Source organism: Trichosurus vulpecula, chromosome 2, assembly GCF_011100635.1.
Source record: "Trichosurus vulpecula isolate mTriVul1 chromosome 2, mTriVul1.pri, whole genome shotgun sequence".
Classification (NCBI taxonomy): domain Eukaryota; kingdom Metazoa; phylum Chordata; class Mammalia; order Diprotodontia; family Phalangeridae; genus Trichosurus; species Trichosurus vulpecula.
Genome location: NC_050574.1, coordinates 288,602,312 through 288,619,972, shown reverse-complemented (window position 1 = coordinate 288,619,972; position 17,661 = coordinate 288,602,312). Strand labels below are relative to the sequence as shown.

At 37.2% G+C, this 17,661-nt stretch overlaps 1 protein-coding gene across 1 annotated transcript in view; it reads left to right on the top strand.

Annotated features, from left to right (window-relative positions):
• THSD7B (thrombospondin type 1 domain containing 7B) overlaps positions 1–17,661 on the top strand; it is a 1,008,764-nt gene that overhangs the window by 233,484 nt on the left and 757,619 nt on the right. The window contains exon 4 of the mRNA XM_036746882.1: positions 1,294–1,463. Within this exon, the coding sequence (XP_036602777.1) occupies positions 1,294–1,463 (170 nt within the window). The remainder of the gene's footprint in view (positions 1–1,293; positions 1,464–17,661) is intronic.

Sequence of the window (17,661 nt, the reverse complement as noted above, 5' to 3'; positions counted from 1 at the left end):
GTGCACAGATTTTATTGTGTTTTTTCCTTGTTTTTTGGTGTATGTTTCTTTACTAGTAATAAACTAAAGGAACATACCTCCCTTGTGGGTTTGAAGATTAAATGACAGCATGACAGCTTGTCTAAAAAGTACTGATGAAGTATAAAGAGTGATACAATACTAACACATCTTAATACATGTGTAACAACATTCCCCAATGTAAGGGGGCTAAAAACTTAGCAATTATCTATCATATTAAAATATGTGTAACATAATGCATCTTATCTATACATTAACATGAGCAGATAATTATCTATATATGAGCATAAATGTATACATTGTGAACTCCTTGGGCAGGGAATGTCTTCTTTCTTTGCTTGTATCCTTTGAGCTTAGCACAGTGCCTGGCACATGGTAGGCATTTAATAAATGCTTGTTGACTGATTATGTATATGTACACAAATATATGCATCTATTTCTGTTATCTGTGTTTATATGGAGGTGGGAATTGGGATAGACAAACGGAGCTGGAGTCAGGAAAACTTAGGTTTTGGTCCTACTTCTGACACATACTAGCTGTGTGACTTTGGTCAAACCAACTAATTTCTGGGGGCTCTAAGCATCACTGAAACTATGTGTTATGGGTGAGTTGTAGATCTTCATTTGCAGATGAATTTTTTACACTCTGAGGTCCCTACACATATGAAAATGAGGCCTGGATTAAGCAGCTATGTAAATACACATACACATGTATTTATAATTACATATGTATGTGTATTCAGATAAGTGCTTCAGATATATTAAGAGACTTATGGATTTAAAATCAAGGAATTCTGTCAATATTTTTAATGAATAGCTTGAAATCTCTAGGCATTTTTCCCCAAAGATTCTTAGACAAGTGCAAAATTAGCACAAAGCCTATGCTTTTAGGGACAAAGTAGGCATAGTAGTGAAACCTTGTCCCATCTAACATCAGACTGAGTTCCAGATATTTTACAACTTCATAACTGTTATACACAAGGATTCATTCATTCTTTCCTCTTTTCCTTACTCCAACCCTTCCAAAACACCCTTTTCCTTAGGAATGATGTGGCCTTGAAGTTTCCTCTATGTTGCAGGATAGATTAAGGAATTCAAAACTGGCAGACATTTCCTTGAATGGCAAAGGAGAAGTGAGAAGTGCTTCATTAATGAACAGTGTATTAAGGATATTTCATGTCCTGAAGTTTAATTTATTAGGGGAAGGGGATAAAGTCTTTTCAAATTTTCCTTACTACTTTTTTCTTCTTTTAAACATAAATCTAATCCAAATAGGTATTCATGGAAGACCTCTGAATGGAAAGAATGCCAAGTCACTCTTCTTCTGGAGCAGCAAGATCCCCATTGGCACACAACTGGACCCCTCTGTGGAGGTGGGATTCAAACTCGGGAATCTTACTGTGCCCAGAGTACCACAGACTCTTCAGGACAGCGATCAAAGGAAGGTATGCAAGTGGACTCTTTGTACTACATACTTTCTCTGTAGGCAATGTTAAGTAAAATATTTTCAGACTCCTTCCCTGCTCTCTCCCTGTTCTGCCCCCTCCCTCCCACCCCGATTAGGCTTTGCATCTCTTTACAATTTTCCTTTTTTTGAATCAAATTTACTTTTTTATGAAGTCTGGGATGTAGGTGGTAAAGACATTCAATGACTTGCCCAAAGTCAACCAAGGTAAACAACTAACTAAACACAAAGTTCATAATTCCCTTTAGTGACTCTTCACTAGAATGAGACTTGGCAGCCTTTTGAGGGAGGAAAACTTTTTTATTGAGTCTGCAGAGAGTAATAATACAATATAATTTTTTAGATGGTGCTCATCATAATGAGCTATTAGTGCTTTACCCTCTGGCTACTCAATATGGATACATAAACATAAATATAGATATATATAATTCAGATCTATGTCTGGATAGATAGAGTACTGTAATATATGTATATAAGTATGTATATAGTAATATGCAACTTTTCACATTTCCTTTCCCATTAGAATATAAACTTTGAGAAGAGGGACTGCTTTTTTTTTTCTTTTAATTCCCCGCACTTAACAGAAGGTCTAGTATACAGCAAGTGCTTAACAAATGTTTGTAGGTTGATTTATTGATCGCTATAGGGGGGAGGGAACAAACATTTATTAAGTGGCTGACATGTCTGACACTGTTAAAGGCTGTACAAATACTATCTCCTTTCATCCTCCCAACAACCCTAGCAGGAAGATGCTATTATTATCCCCATTCTGTAGCTGAGAAAACTGAGGCAGACAGAGGTTAGATGACTTTCCTAGGGCCACACAGCTACTAAGTGTCTGGGTTCAGACTGCAACTTGGGTCTTCCTACTCTAGGCTTCGCTCTCTACTCGCTGTGCCATCTCTTACAGAAACATAAATATTTTTAGAGTTGTCTACTTAAGCGTTTCAAAAGCCATTATTTTGTTGATATGAATACTTCTTCCACTTAGGCAAATAGCAATACCTTATAAATTAGTAGATGAGCTTTGAAAATTACCATGCCTAAAACTACATTATCGCATGGCTTACTGGGAGATGAACTTCTCTGAACTCAGTTAGGCTATGCCTTTTGAAAGGCATATTGACTGACGATTCTGAGAGGAAGGAAACCTACCCACGAATCCAGAGGTATCTTAATAACATAAATGTTTTACCTGAACTGTCAATGTGTAGCTTATGGAACTACTTATACCTAGAGTTTTTGTTTGTTTGTTTTTCCAGGCTGAATCTTTGTGGTGTTCTTGAATTAACCATGGGGTAAAGTAGATTTAAAGAAAACAAAAGCAATCTTTAAAATAAAAATTGGATGTTATTTTTACTTGTTATGTTCTTTTTTTGTGGATACAGATGGGGGAGTACATAATAAATAGCATTGTTTTATGAATTGACAATTCACCTAGGATTCTACTTCTGCCTAGAAAGTACAAAGAAACCTGTGCCTAAACTGTTCTTTCTTAAGGCTTACATCATTCTCAGAGATATTTTTTTTAATGGCATTGCCCGGGACTGGAAAGAGTGGGGTGTTTAAAAATATGGAAAATTAAAAATTCTGAAAGGAACTGTAGAAGTCCAGCCACTGAACATCACAAATGAAGAAATCAAAGCCCAATGAGGTAGTGGCTTGCCCAAGGTCACATTGCTAGTTAGTGACAAAGGCCAGAACTAGAACATAAACCCCCTTTTCTTATATCATTACTCTTCCTAACAGTGTTCTTTGGGGAAAAACAAAACACAAGCCTATGGGCAAACACTAATAGAATTGCTTAATTAACAAATTCAAATTCTTAAGACTAAAATTTGAAAGCTTGCATATTCAGCAAAACTTTAATGTACTTATGAAATGTGCTTCAAGTGTTTGACTGGTAAACATTTCCTTTGGCTTCCTAAAATAAGTTGTGTTCTTCATACATAGAGATAGTAATAATGTCTGTCAAAGATATGCAATTAGTTTCATGAAGTATTGCTGTTGATTTGTTAGTAGGAGTAATAGATTTGGGCTAATTTATCATACTTTTGTACTTTGGCCCATTTCTAGCTATGGTATGTATTGTGAGATGTTCATGTAGGATTAGAGGTATGATACAGTCTGTGCTCATGGGGGGACCTGGCTTTTGTTGAACTTGAATATTACCTTGGAGAGGATAAGTCTATGATCAGTCCATCAATCTGCACCACACATTGCCTTCGTTATTTTCACATCCTGTCTGTTTCTTCGTTGTTTATTTCACCACAGTTGTTTCCAGAAAAGGACTTCTTTTCTTCACCCTCTGAATTAAACCTCCTGTATACCAAATAAGTAGTTACATAAAAATACCAGCGATAGTGACTTTACCTGACAATTCATAGAACATTATCCTCTAGCGATCTTTGTCTTCTCTGCTATCAAAAGTGATTTTTTTTAAATTTTGGTTTTCAACTTAAGGAAGAAAACATGCATTTGCATAACACAGTATAATAAAAAAGATAATTACACATGAAACTGCATATCTGCTGTGCACAACTTGCTATTCCTTTCATAGTACAATAAAATTATCACTTTTTTTCCTTCCCATCTCCCTTCTACCTTAAAGATGGCTACCATTAGAAAGTAATAGAGGTGGGTAGGTGTGTGTGTGTGTGTGTGTGTGTGTGTGTGTGTGTGTGTGTAATATCTGTATATATATAAATGTATTCTATGTATCAATTTATTGGCTCTTTCTCTGGATGCAAGTAATGTCTTTCTTCGTGTGTCCTTTATGGTTAATTTGGGTATTTGTAATAGATAAAATAACTTACTTGATCAAAGTTGTTCTACAAACAATATTGCTATCACTATATAGAGTGTTCTCTTGCTTCTGCCCATTTTTTGGTCATCACTATTTCATGCAGGTGTTTCCATGTTCTTCTAAGATCATATAGCACATCATTTCTTAGAGTAGTATTCCATCACAATCACATACCACAACTTGTTTAGCCATTCCCCAATTTATGGGCACCCCTGTAATTTCCAGTTCATTACCACCAGAAAGGGCTGCTATACATATTTTGGAACATATAGGTTCTTTCCCTAATCATTTTTGGAGATAGAACATGTAGTGGTATTGCTGGGTCAACAGGTACAGGTAGTTTAGTAACTCTTTGGGCATAATTCCCGATTGGTCTCCAAAAAAATTGGATCATTTTATGATTGCACCAACAATGAAATGATGTTCCAGTTTTTCCACATCCCCTCCAACATTTGTCACTTTCCCCTTCTATCATTTTAGCCAATCTGGGAGGTGTAAAATGATATCTCAAGGTTGTTTTTAATTGATATTTCCCATATCAATTATTTAGAGCATTTTTATATAACTATGAATTGTTTTGATTTCTTCATTGGAAAACTTCCTGTTCATACCCTATGGCCATTTTATCAATTGGGGAATGATTCATATCCTTATAGATATGATGAAGTTTTTTATATATTATATATTATTTATCTAATAAACTGTATAAAAATTTCCCCCCAATTTTCTCCTTTCCTTGTAATCTTGGCTATGTTTGTTTTATTAATACAAAATGTTTTTAATTCAATGTCATCAAAATTCTCCATTTTATTCCTGACTGTTGCCTATCTCTTATTTATTCATAAATTGTTTATGTGTCCAGAAGTCTGATAAGTAATATTTCAACTTTTTTCCAGTTACTCATAGTACAGCATCTTTTACATCGTTTACTAAATAATTATATCTTTTTAAACTTTGAAAAAATATATATAATTAATGTAGTAGAATAGGATGCAATTAATAAGGAAAGTAGATTATTGGTAGTCAAAAACAATATTATTCTCATTTTATAGATCAGAGCTGTCCAAAATGCAGCCAGCTGGCTGCATGTGGCCTGCAGTATGATTTATGTGGCCTGCCTACAAGCATAGAAATTTACATAAATTCTTTAGTAAAGGAAGCCGAGATACTGCAGAGCTCTCACTAAAATGACAATCAAAATATATTGTCTATTGTTTCACTAAAAACCTAAGGTTGGACAGCCCTGTTATAGATAATGAAGCTGACGCACTTGTCCAACATTGTTAGAAGAACTGGTATTTGAACCTGGGTCTTCTGACTTTGTCTTTTCATTATATAACATCATATGCCTGCTCTGTGTCCTAGTGGAACTAACCTGGTGCTTTATAGGATAGGTAGTTTAAAAACAACTTGCAATATCCTAAGTCCAGTTTTATTAATTAAATTCTGCTTCTTTCATTGCCTATGGACAGTCTGGACATGGCTGGATGATTTTACTGTTGTTTTCCCCTTTCTTCTGGGTGGGGAGGATAGATTTTGGGGGAAAAAGCTCTGTGACTGTAGTACTTTTCCTGATTGTGCCCCTATCCCCCACATATTTTGTCACATCCATGGAATTCAGGTTACTGAGAATCTATCAGATTTTTCTAGATTAGAAGTTTTTTTTTTTCTTCAGGAGGCATAAATAATATCTTGCTTCCATCTTCTATGAAATTCATCATTTTTCAAAAGTTTCCTTCATAGCAGGAGCTTTCCTATGGGTCAAATATTTCTGATTTTTTTGTCACATTTCATCTCTTTCAACCCACCCAAGCTCATGTTCATTCCCTTACTTACAGATATATGATTTTAGCCACCTATACCTACACTTACCTGCACACAAACATGAACTTATAAAAATGAATGTAACTACTTTCCCCTTTGTATTTTTCTTTTGTTGATCTCCCTATGCTACTCCCAATATAATTTCTTGATAATATTGTTACATAAACAAATACCCCAAGCTGAAGCCCTTGGGTTCTTAGGAATTGACTAAGCCTCGTTAATTTTTTGATTTGAGGGGCAGAACCTTTAACCTTCCTGGTAAGTGAGTTTTGCTCTCTGGATTCAGAGATTCCTCATTACCTATCCCTTCTTCTTCAGATGTTGCCACCCTGACTCACCTCCCTGATTCCATCAGCCCTATTCCTCCTGCTACATCTTTGTCTCTCTGTTCCTCTGTCCTTCTCTCCATCTTTCTGTGCCATCTTCTTCTTTCCTCAACACATCATGAAGGCTTACTTGGTGTAAGGGGTTTATTTACAAATAACAATTTAAATTCAAAATTAATATATGAAGTTAGAGGTAATAAATATTGAAATAATTCTACATGGTAAAGAAAGGAAGGGCGATGCCCATCAATTGGGGAATGGCTGAACGAACTGGTATGTGATTATGATGGAATACTATTGAACTATATATATATATACACACATATATATATATATATACATATATATATACACATACATACATACACTATATATAGAGTATATATAATTATATATAGTGTATGTATGCATATACATATATGTATACATATAATATAATATATACTATATTATATATACTATGTGTGTGTGTATATATATACACACACTATACATAAGTAATTATGAGTAGGATGCTCTCAGAAAAACTTGGAAAGATTTATGAGACCTGATGCAAAGTGAAATGTACTACGCGCAGAATAACAGCAATACTGCAAGATAATCAGCTGTGAATGAGTTAGCTATTCTCAACAATACACTGATCCGAGACAGCTCTGAAGAACTTATGGTGAAAAGTGCTATCCATCCCCAGAGAAAGAATTGGTGGTGTCTGAATACAGATTGAAACTTTTTTTTTTACTTTCTTCATTTTTCTTGAGTTTTTTGTCTTATGTTTTCTTTCACAACATGACTATTATGAATGTTTTACATAAGTACACATGTGTAACTTATATTGAATTGCTTGCCTTCTCAATGAGGTGAAGTGGGGAGGGAGGAAGGAAGAGAATTTGGAACTTGTTTTAAAAATTAATGTTAAAATTGTTTTTACATGTAACTAGGGAAAATTAAAATACTAAAAAATAAAACAAAACAAAAAAAGAATGGATGATGATTGAGCTTAATATATGTATCATATCATATCCATCTGGTTTTTCACTGATCCTCTAGCCGTATGGTTTCCTATCCCTCAAGATATCCTGATTCTGCTTGATCCAAAAAAAATGACTTCTTTCTATTTTGGACATTCCTCCCACCCTCCATAAACTTCCAAGTCAACATAGATATATAAGCATCACTTTTAACCAATCAGGAAGCCTCTGTGATCATGCTAGGCTTTGGAGTACTCCACAAATTACATTTCTATAAATAGCTATATAACTGTTCTTTTTTCACCCATGGAGGGAGGAGAAAAAAGAGCCATCATAAAAGATATCATTGTAGTTTATACCTGTCAGAGTCTGTTGTTGGGACTAAAAGGATTTCATCACAGAATTAAATGACCCAGACAATGATAAAAGCAATCAATAAACCCTTTTATTTGATGAATTTAATGTAGGTCAGTTGAAAAGACCCCAGGGAGTGAGAAACAGGGACAATAAGAGATGGGCAGTAGGGCCTCTCAGTTCCCAACAGAAGAAAAGCACTAGAATCAAGTGGGGCTTAGAAAGGCTTCCTGTAGAAGGTGGTGTTTTAGCTGGGACTTGCAGAAGTCTGGCAAGGCAGGAAACAAAGAGGAGGAGAGAGAGAGAATTCCAGGCATGAAGGACATCCAGAGAAAATGCCTGGAGATGAAAGATAGAGTGTCTTATTTGGGGAATAGCAAAGAAACCATTGTCACTAGATGAAGAGAATTTTGAGGGTGTGAAGTTTAAGGAAACTGGAGATTAGCAGGGAGAAAGGGGAAACAAGTTTATGAAGAACTTTGGACATGAAACCAAGGATTTTGTATTTTATTCTGGGAGTGATGGGGAGCCATTGGAGTTTATTGGATAAGGGGTAACAGTCAGATCTGTGTTTTAGGAAAATCACTTTGACAGTTGAATGGAGGATGGAATGGAGTAGGGAAGGCTTTTGGCAGGCTAACCATCTGGCAGGCTATGCTGGCAGTAGTCCAAGCAGGAGAAGATGAAGGCCTGTACCGGGATGGTGGCAGTATCATAGGAGAGAAGGGAGCTTATGTGGAAGATATTATAAAGATGAAATCGACAGGCCTTGACAATAGATTGGATATGGGTGGTAAGAGTTGGTAAAAAAATTGAGAATGTTACCTAGGTCGCAAACCTGGGGGACTGGGAGGATGGTGATGTCATTAATAGTGATAGGTAAATTTGGAAGAAGGGAGAGTTTAGGGGGAAAGAAAATGAGTTCAATTTTGGACATGTTGAGTTTAAGATTACTATAAGACGTCAAGTTTTCAAGGTCTGATAAATACTTGGAGAAGAAAAATTGAAGGTAGCAGGGAGGTTAAGGCTGATAAGTAGGTTTGAGAATCATCAGCATGGAAACAATCATTCAATCAATGGAAGCTGATCAGATCATCAAATGAAACAGTATAGAGGGAGAAGAGAAGAAGCCCAGGTCAGAATCCTATGGGGCATCCATGGTTAGAAGATACAACCTAGATTAAGATCCATCAAAGTAGTCGGAAAAGCAGCAGTCATATAAGCAGGAGGAGAACCAGGAGAAAATAATTTCCCAAAAGCCTAGAGAGAAGAGAGTATCCAGAGTAAGAGGGTAATTGACAGTGTCAAAAGCTAAAGAGAGGTCAAGAAGGGTGAGGATTGAGAAAGGTTTTTGGGTTTGTGAATTAAAAGATCACTGGTAAGTTTGGAGAGGGAAATTTTGGTTGAATTATGAGGTCAGAAGCCAGATTACAGAAAGATTAGAAAAGAGTGAGGGGAGAGAAAAATGAAGGTGCACATTGTAGACTGTCTTCTCAAGGACTTTAGCCACAAGGAGCAAAAAAGACATGTGCTGATAGTTATCAGGGATTGAAAGATCAGAGGGAGGGACTTTTGAGGAAACATCTACATGTTTGTTGGCAGTAGGGAAGCAGCCAGTAGTAGATAGGGAGAGGTTGAAGAAAACTGGGAGAATGAGGATGATGGAGGGGGTGGTCTATTGCAGGGGACAGGATTGAGGTTGTGGCAAGAAGAGAGAGCCAATACAGTTTAGGTTTCAAGGTGACTCATTCAGTTCTGGGAATGGGTTAGCTCCTGAATCAGTTGGTGTTGAAGACTTCAGGATCAGGGCCGTTTGAGTGTTTCGAACGGAGGGAAGGGATCTGCTCAGGAGGTTTCCTATCTCTGAAGTCCGAATCAAAGAGAGGCCAAATGACTAGGAACTTGGAACTATAAACTATAGTTTATAGAACTTAGAACTATTAAGGAACCATAAGCCTTCCTTAGAGTTCCTTAAAGGCACTTAATGCCTTCTCTCTGAGATTACTTGCAATTTGTTCTGTATTTTTCTTGTTTATACATAATTATTTGCATGTTGTCTTCCATATTAGACTGTGAGCCCTTCCCTCTGCCCCCTTCTTTGTATTCCCAGAGCTTAGCAGAATTCTCAGAACCTGATCGATGTTTAATAAATGCTAGTTGATTGACAAACCCATAAGAGCAGATTTTGTCCAGAGAAGGGGCAAGGCAGTTAGGAAGGGATTACTAAACAGAAGATGACAAGACTAAGCTAAGCAATAGGCAGCCTATTGCATAGAGAAAGATTAATACAAAAAGATTAGAAGAGATTTGTTTGTTTGTTTGTTTTGTTTATTTTCCTTCCCAGACCCAAACATTCCTATCACTCAGCAAAGGAACAATTTAACCTAGCATCCATGTCAATCCTCAAATTCTCAAAACATTCTACTTTTTTCCCTATATCCTATCTTCCCACCAAATTCCTAATGATTTGGTGGAAGAAATTAATTAGTGAGCCATACATGTATTGCAGAATACATGGCCATCTGTACAGTGTGATTTTATCTTGTTTCTAGGGCTAGGTAATGATCTTGGTTTACCTCAGGTGAATAGCCCATCAGTATAAAAAGTACATGGAATTTCCACATTTGTAATTTCCTTGGGTAAAAAAAAAATTGAAGGATGTGTTAACGCACAAATGTGCAATCTGAGAGAATTCATGCATAAAACATTATGCCACAATGTTGCCTTTGCACAAACTAGTTTATCAGTTTAGCTGGACAGTTGTCAGTAAGGAAACTGAGAGAACGAGATATGAAATATATAAATTTTAATGAGAGAGAATGGTGGTCTGGAAAGACCTAGAATAATAAGCCATGGCCATATATAGGACAAGGTCTGGCAGGTTTCTACAGTGTGAGATTCAAAGTATACAGGAAGATCTTGAATGTAGAAGAAGGCAAAGCAATGATTAGTCTATCAAATATGGAATGGAGAGGCCCAAAATATCTGTGTCTCAGTTTTACCTAAAGGCATACTAGAATATTCCTCATTTTATGCTTTTTATTTTCATCTTGTTTTGTGCTAATACACAGCTTTTGAAAACCAGCATTGTATAATACAAAGAACTCTCAACATCAGCTCAGAAGATCTAGGTTTGAACCCTATTTAGCTCAGTGACATATACTTTTTTACCTTAATTCAATTCATTAACATAAAAAATTAAGTATCTACTATGTATCTGTACCCTTTTTTAGGTGCAGGGGATTCTAAAGCAGGAAAACCAGTCCTTGACCTCAAGAGGTTATATTTTACTTGTGTGTGTGTGTGTGTGTGTGTGTGTGTGTGTGTATGTTTGTATGTGTGTATGCATATATAGATATATATATATATAGATATATGCATGCACACACACATACACAGAGATAAAAACATATAAAATAAATACAAAGCAAATTCAAAATCACTTGGGCACTAACTAATGAGTGAGGAATTAGCACCTGGGTTGAGCTTTAAGGAAACTCTGGAAAGTTACTTAAAGTCTCCTGGCTTCGGTTTCCTCTAAAATTAGAACTTTAGGTGATTAGTAAATTCTTTTTCAGTGCTGAATCCTATGATTCAAATGTCATGGAGAAGAGTAAAGTTGCAAGAAGTCCATAAAGGTGATGAGATACCTCACACCTTAAAAGGAAATAATCCATTGCTACTTTTGCTATCTTTGTAGTTATGTTCTTTGGATTCAACTGGGGAAAAGAAATAGGCAAGATCTGGGCTTTAGAAAGGTTTCTCACCAGTTCAGTGGAGTTCAACATGGTACTTGTGTCAGGAGATTGATGGGAAACCTAGCCCTGCTCCCAGAAGAAGTAAAACAAAACACAACGAAAACCTCTCCAAACAAACTTGGTATTCATATACAATTTTTCAGAACACTTTCACATATACTGTTCCATTCTATGTTCACAGCTAAATAATGAACAGAGCAGAGAATTTTATACCCATTTGAAGCTGAGTTCCAGTACAGCTAGTTACTAACAGACTTGAGTCAAAGCCTAGATCCCCAGATTCCAGATGAGAGAACAGTTATAAATACTTTAATGTCATTCTAACATAATTATAGACCCACTTGCACATGATTTAGTGAAGTAAGTCAAACAGGCAAAGAAGTTTAATGCAGTGAATGATACAGTTCAATGAAAACCCCATTAAAAGCATAATGCCACTTATCTCTATTGATTATCAAAGGTTTTATATAGCTTTCATGAAAAGAGAGATCATCAGAAATCCTTTTCCTGTTGAATAACATCATATAGTTTTCCTATTAGCTGTTTTGCATCTCATTATTATCATCACAAATACACGTCTGCATATGACATACCAATTCGAGAGTTTCTTCCTGGCCCATGGTAAACCTCAAGGGAACAATGAATTATAATCACAAAGTACAAGGCAGTGTTTGCCAATTAAGGAGGCAAAATTTGAATGTTTCACCCTTTCTCTTGCCAGCATACAAGTAATGAAATAAAAGACAAAAAGGCACACATTTTTGAATTCAATTGCTATAAAGCCCAACTGTTCAGTTTTGTTAGAATTTAGTAAAGAAGATTTTAAATAGCTAATCAGTTTTTTGAAAGTCTTCTTGTGTTAAAAAAAAATTCCCTAGAAGAATTTTCCTTTTTCTGCCTGGTATCAATTTGCTAAGCTCATTTTTTGTTTTTGTTTTGTTGTTGTTTTTAGGTTTGTAGAAAACCTCAGAGTCTAGTTTTAAGCTGTCCCACATTCTAAAGGAGAAGAAAGATATGAAGAAATATTTAACTGTGATCAAGAAGCAAATGCGTATGTTATAAATCAGCCTTCCTTTCATAGGATCTCCTATTTGAATGGAATCCTAGTGGTTATCTAGGCCAAACTAGTACCTGAAAAAAATTCCCACTCTAATTCATTAGACATCTAGCTTTTGTTCAAATAATTCCCTGCCACAGAGTTCTGACCTTTCAAATAATTAATGTTATTAATGTCCCAAAGTAAAACATACATATCATGATATGAATTGGCTTGGTATTGGGTTAATTGTCACCATTTGGACTTAATATTGAAACTAAGAACTTTTATTTCAGTTACGCCAGTTACTAGTTGTCAGGGATTTGACGCGGTTCCTTTTTGTTTCTATTTTAGTGAATTAGAGAAAGACAGAAATACTTTCTTCAAATGATCCAGGCTGTCATGTGTTGTGGTTATTTCTTCCCTTGATGTAGATGCTTTTGTAGAGGCTTTTCATGAATTGATAAGTTGTTGCTGTTTTTTTTTTTTAAATCATTACCTCATGGTCAAACTTCTGGTGACGTACCTGTCCACGTTTAGGTAGAATGGTCCTCTAAGTATCAAGAAATGTACCCTCTGGTAAGCTGATACTCCAAAGTTTTAAAAGATGGTAGGTAGGACCTGTTAGAGCTTGTGTTCTATTGGCAAGCCTTTCAGAACCCAGAGTCAAGCCCATGCTACAATGAAGCATTAGAATGCTGCTTTAGTGGAGGGCAGGGGGGTGTTATAGATAGTTAATTCACCCGATTCTGTTGATGTTTAATATTTTGAGTGATCTGTGATTTCTTCAATATGGCTAGGAGTTTCCAGCTTCTCTCTACTTTGTCATCCTATGTGACTCTTTTACATATTTTGCCACAAATCCCCCATAAGCAGCGCAAGGCAATAAGCATATATTGAATGTTTATTATGTGCTATGTGCTGTGCTTTAAACACTGGGGATTTAAATATGAGCAAAAAGAAAAATACTCCCTGTCCTTAAGCAGCTTACATTTTTGTGGAAGAAGACAACACACTAAATGGATCTGAAAAGTGAAGGAGATGCAAGCACCCTCAAAGGGCATTATGACTTATGAAATGCTAAGAGACAAAGGTCCAGGTATTAAAAACCAATTTTTAATTAGGCTAGGAAGAGGAGGAGGAGGAGGAGAAGGAGAAGGAGGAGGAGGAGGAGGAGGAGGAGGAAGAGGAAGAGGAAGAGGAATAGGAAGAGAAAGAGGAGGAGGAGGAGGAGAAGGAGGAGGAGGAGGAGGAGGAGGAGGAGGAGGATGTGGTGGTGGTGGTGGTGGTGGTGGTGTGCTGTGCTGTTTCAACAATTTGGCTAGCAGCTGTTGTGGGGGTGAAAGACCAAAACAAGCCCAACCATAAGCACACTACCAGCATGTTGCAAAAGTCCAGATTCTTTTGATCTGCTTTAGTAAGGAAAGCAACGTTAAGGGGTTGACAAGCTTACTTTAATTCAGCATACAAATGCCATTCACTTAGTTCAGGGGAAAAAACTAGCACCCTGAACTTCGGGACAAATACAAACAAATTACAAACATTGACAGATAGACCTTGTCTGATTCAAATCCCAATACATAGTTACCAGAGTTTAACAAAGTCTCAACATCCGGGTTATGAGCTGGAGGGCTCTTAGGTACAGCTGCCTGGAATCTCCATGTCACAGTGCCACCAAGAGTGAGAGCCCTGCACAAATAGCTCTGTCTTCTCTTCTTATACCATTTCAGATGTCATCAAACATCATCTGAATGACCAGGGAGCTTCATACCTACATAGGCTTAGCACCTAATAGGGGTTTGGGCCTGGGGCTTAGCACCTAGTAAGACTCAATGAAATACACTGAATTAATCAAAGGAAACAAAAGCCAAACTCTTCAAGGGCACTTGGTTGAACTGAGTGCTAAGAGCCCATTTTGCTTACCAACACAGGAGGAGGACAAGGAGGAGGAGGAGGAGGGGAGAGGAGGAGGAGGGGGTAGGAGCACAGAGAACTGGAAGAGATGGAGAGACAGTGAGAGAACTGCAAGTGCTTTCAGAACTGCAGGAGGAGAGGACACAGGCAAGAAGACAGCATTCATGAGTAAGTGTTTACAGGGAGGCCCTAGCAGAAGAGAAGGTTACAGGATGGCTTGACTCAATGCTGTGATAGTGTGTTTTAATCTCCTTGCTATTACTTTGAGGGAGACTCACTGGTTTTGGAATACAATTACTGCTATATTAAATTGGTGTTATTGGTTCTGGGATTTGATCCTTTGGTGTCTGAATAAATGTTTTACTTCTTCTGCCTTCTATACAGAGAGTGTCTTTTACTTTGCAATTCCAAACTATACAGGCATATTCATGGTCACCATCGATATCATGAATCTTGCCTTATGGATACACAGAGTAGGCACAGACTCTCAGACATGGCAGGGAGTCTTTGGGAGGAATGGAGTGAGAAACAGCAAAGGCAATGGTCACTTACTACTGAAGACTTATGCATCTTGTGCCTTTCTCATCACCAACACTATCTACTGTTTATCTAGAGAAGAATAAATTTTCTTCCCAAGACTTATCAAATGAAATTAAACTTTGTGGATGCATTCTCACAGCAAATATTGACATTTAATAGACTATGTCATTGTAAGGAGAAGAGATAGGGTGTTAGAATAATGAAGGTGATATGTGGCACAGAGTGCTGATTGACCATAGACTTATCCTAGCTAGGCTAAACATTTTCATTCAACAAAAGCAGTGGCCCCAATGAAATATGAATACCGGAAGATTTAATGTCAACAGATTGGAGCACTTCTCCAAAGGTGAACAGAGAAGACCTAATGTCAACAGATTACAACACTTTTCCAAGAGTAAATAGTTCATTACTATGCTAACTTGGAGGGAAAGCTGAACCAATACACAGTTGGCAACAGTAGAATAGAAAAGGAGTGGGTAGCTTTCAGAGATTTGTTGTGCAGGACCACATTTACTTGTTTGGACCAGAACACACATCAACATCGGGCTTGGTTTGATGAAAATGTTGGGGAAGCTGATAAATAAAAAATGAGAACTCCATAGGGTTTACCAGCAGGATAGTTCATCTATCTCTAAGGAGGCAGCATTTAATTCCAACAAAAGTAAAGTACAAGTGAGGCATAGAGAGATGCGGGATTCTTGGCTCAGTAAGAAGGCAGATGAAATTCAGTTTTATGCTGATAGTAACAATCCAAAGTGCTTTTATGATGCCCTGAAAGCTATTTATGTACCAAAGACCTATGGTGCATCTCAACTACTCCATGGTGATGGAGCTATATTGATTAGCGATAAGGACATGAAATTCTGAAGCCACTGACTGTTTGCTTCAAGTTGAAGTCAATCCCTCTCTAGCCAAATTTCCAACTGAAGAAGAGATTTTGAATGCTATCAGGCTCCTCTTGTGTGGCAAGGAGCCTGGTGCTGATTTTATTCCAGCTGAGATTTACAAGGCAGGAGGTCCACTGCTCTCACAAAAGCTGACTTTAATTTTCCAGGTCATATGGCAAGAGGAGGTTATTCCTCAGGATTTCAAGGATGTTTCAATTGTCCATCTTTAGAAAGGAAAGGGAAATAAGTTGTCTTGTGACAATAACAGAGGGGTCTCTCTTTTAGTCATTACTGGCAAGATTCTTGTCAGAATTCTCCTTAATATGTTGTTCCATCAGCTGGAACATAATCATCTACTTGAGAGCCCTTCAGAAAGGGCTGAGAAATGGCTGATAAGCTGTTTGTTGCTTAATAACTCAGGAAGAATGCCAGGCACAGAGCAGAGATCTGTATGCAATGTTCACTGATCTAATGAAGACTTTTGATACTGTCAGTTATGAGAGTTTGTGGAGAATAAGGGCAAAATCAGTTGCCCAGAGAAGTTCATAAGTATTGTATGTCAGTTTCATGACGGTGTTTTTGCCTGGGTTCTAGATAACGGACAATGCTCTTGCACTTTCCCAGTTGTTGCTGCTTGTCCTTTGTTCTCAAAGAGGACCATGACATCAGGGAGTTGATCCCAATACATTCAAGTGAATTTGTACCTGGCCTGAGGTAGAGGCTTCCGAGCTTGTATTGGTTTGATCAGCCACAGTCGGACACATTGTACTTAGATTCCAACATAATGATGTCATTTTGGTTCTCTTCAAGAATGAAGGACAACAACAACCAATCATACCTTCTAAAGCATAATTTCCTTTATAAGAAAAATCAGCCATGTCAAACCAGCAAACAGTAAGCACCTACTATTTGCTAGGCACCATGCCAAGTACTGTTGGTAGAAAAAAGGTTAAAAAAGGAAGTAGAGATAAGGAGGGGAAGAATTCTAATCATGGGGGACAACCATGAAAGTGCTCAGAGTCAGAAAATAAACAGAAAGGAGACCAGTGTCACTGGATCATGGACTACATGAAGGGAAGTAAGGCCCAAGAAGACTGGAAGCATAGGAAGGGGCCAGCTTAGGAAAGACTTTGATTGTCAAATGGAAGATTTTATACTTTATCCTGGAGGTGACAGGGACCACTGGAGTTTTTTGAATAAGGGGGTTTTATATATATATATATATATATATATATATATATATATATATATATATATATATATATATATATATACATACACACACATATACACACACATACACACATATATATGTGTACATATCTGTATACTTATATATTATGTTCGTACACACACACACACACACACACACACACACACACACACACATATATATGATCAAACCTGCATTTAGGATGATCAGTTTGACAGTTGATTAGAGGATAGAGTGGGAAGAGATTGAGGCAGGGAGACCAACCAGAAGACTCTTGTAATTGTCCAGATTTAATAAAGTGCTGAATCTGCAGTAGGATGGTGGTGATGTCAGAGGAGTGAATAGGGAATATGTGACAGATCTTACAAAGATAGAAAGGACAGGACCTGGCTGCTGATTTGGATATGGGGGGAGAAATAGTGATGATTGAAGAATAATGCCAAGGTTGCCACCCAGGTGCCTGAGATGGTGGTACCCGACACATTAGTAGGAAAGTGAGGAAGAAGGGAGGGTTTTTGGGAAAAGATAAGGAGTTCGGTTTGGATGCATCAG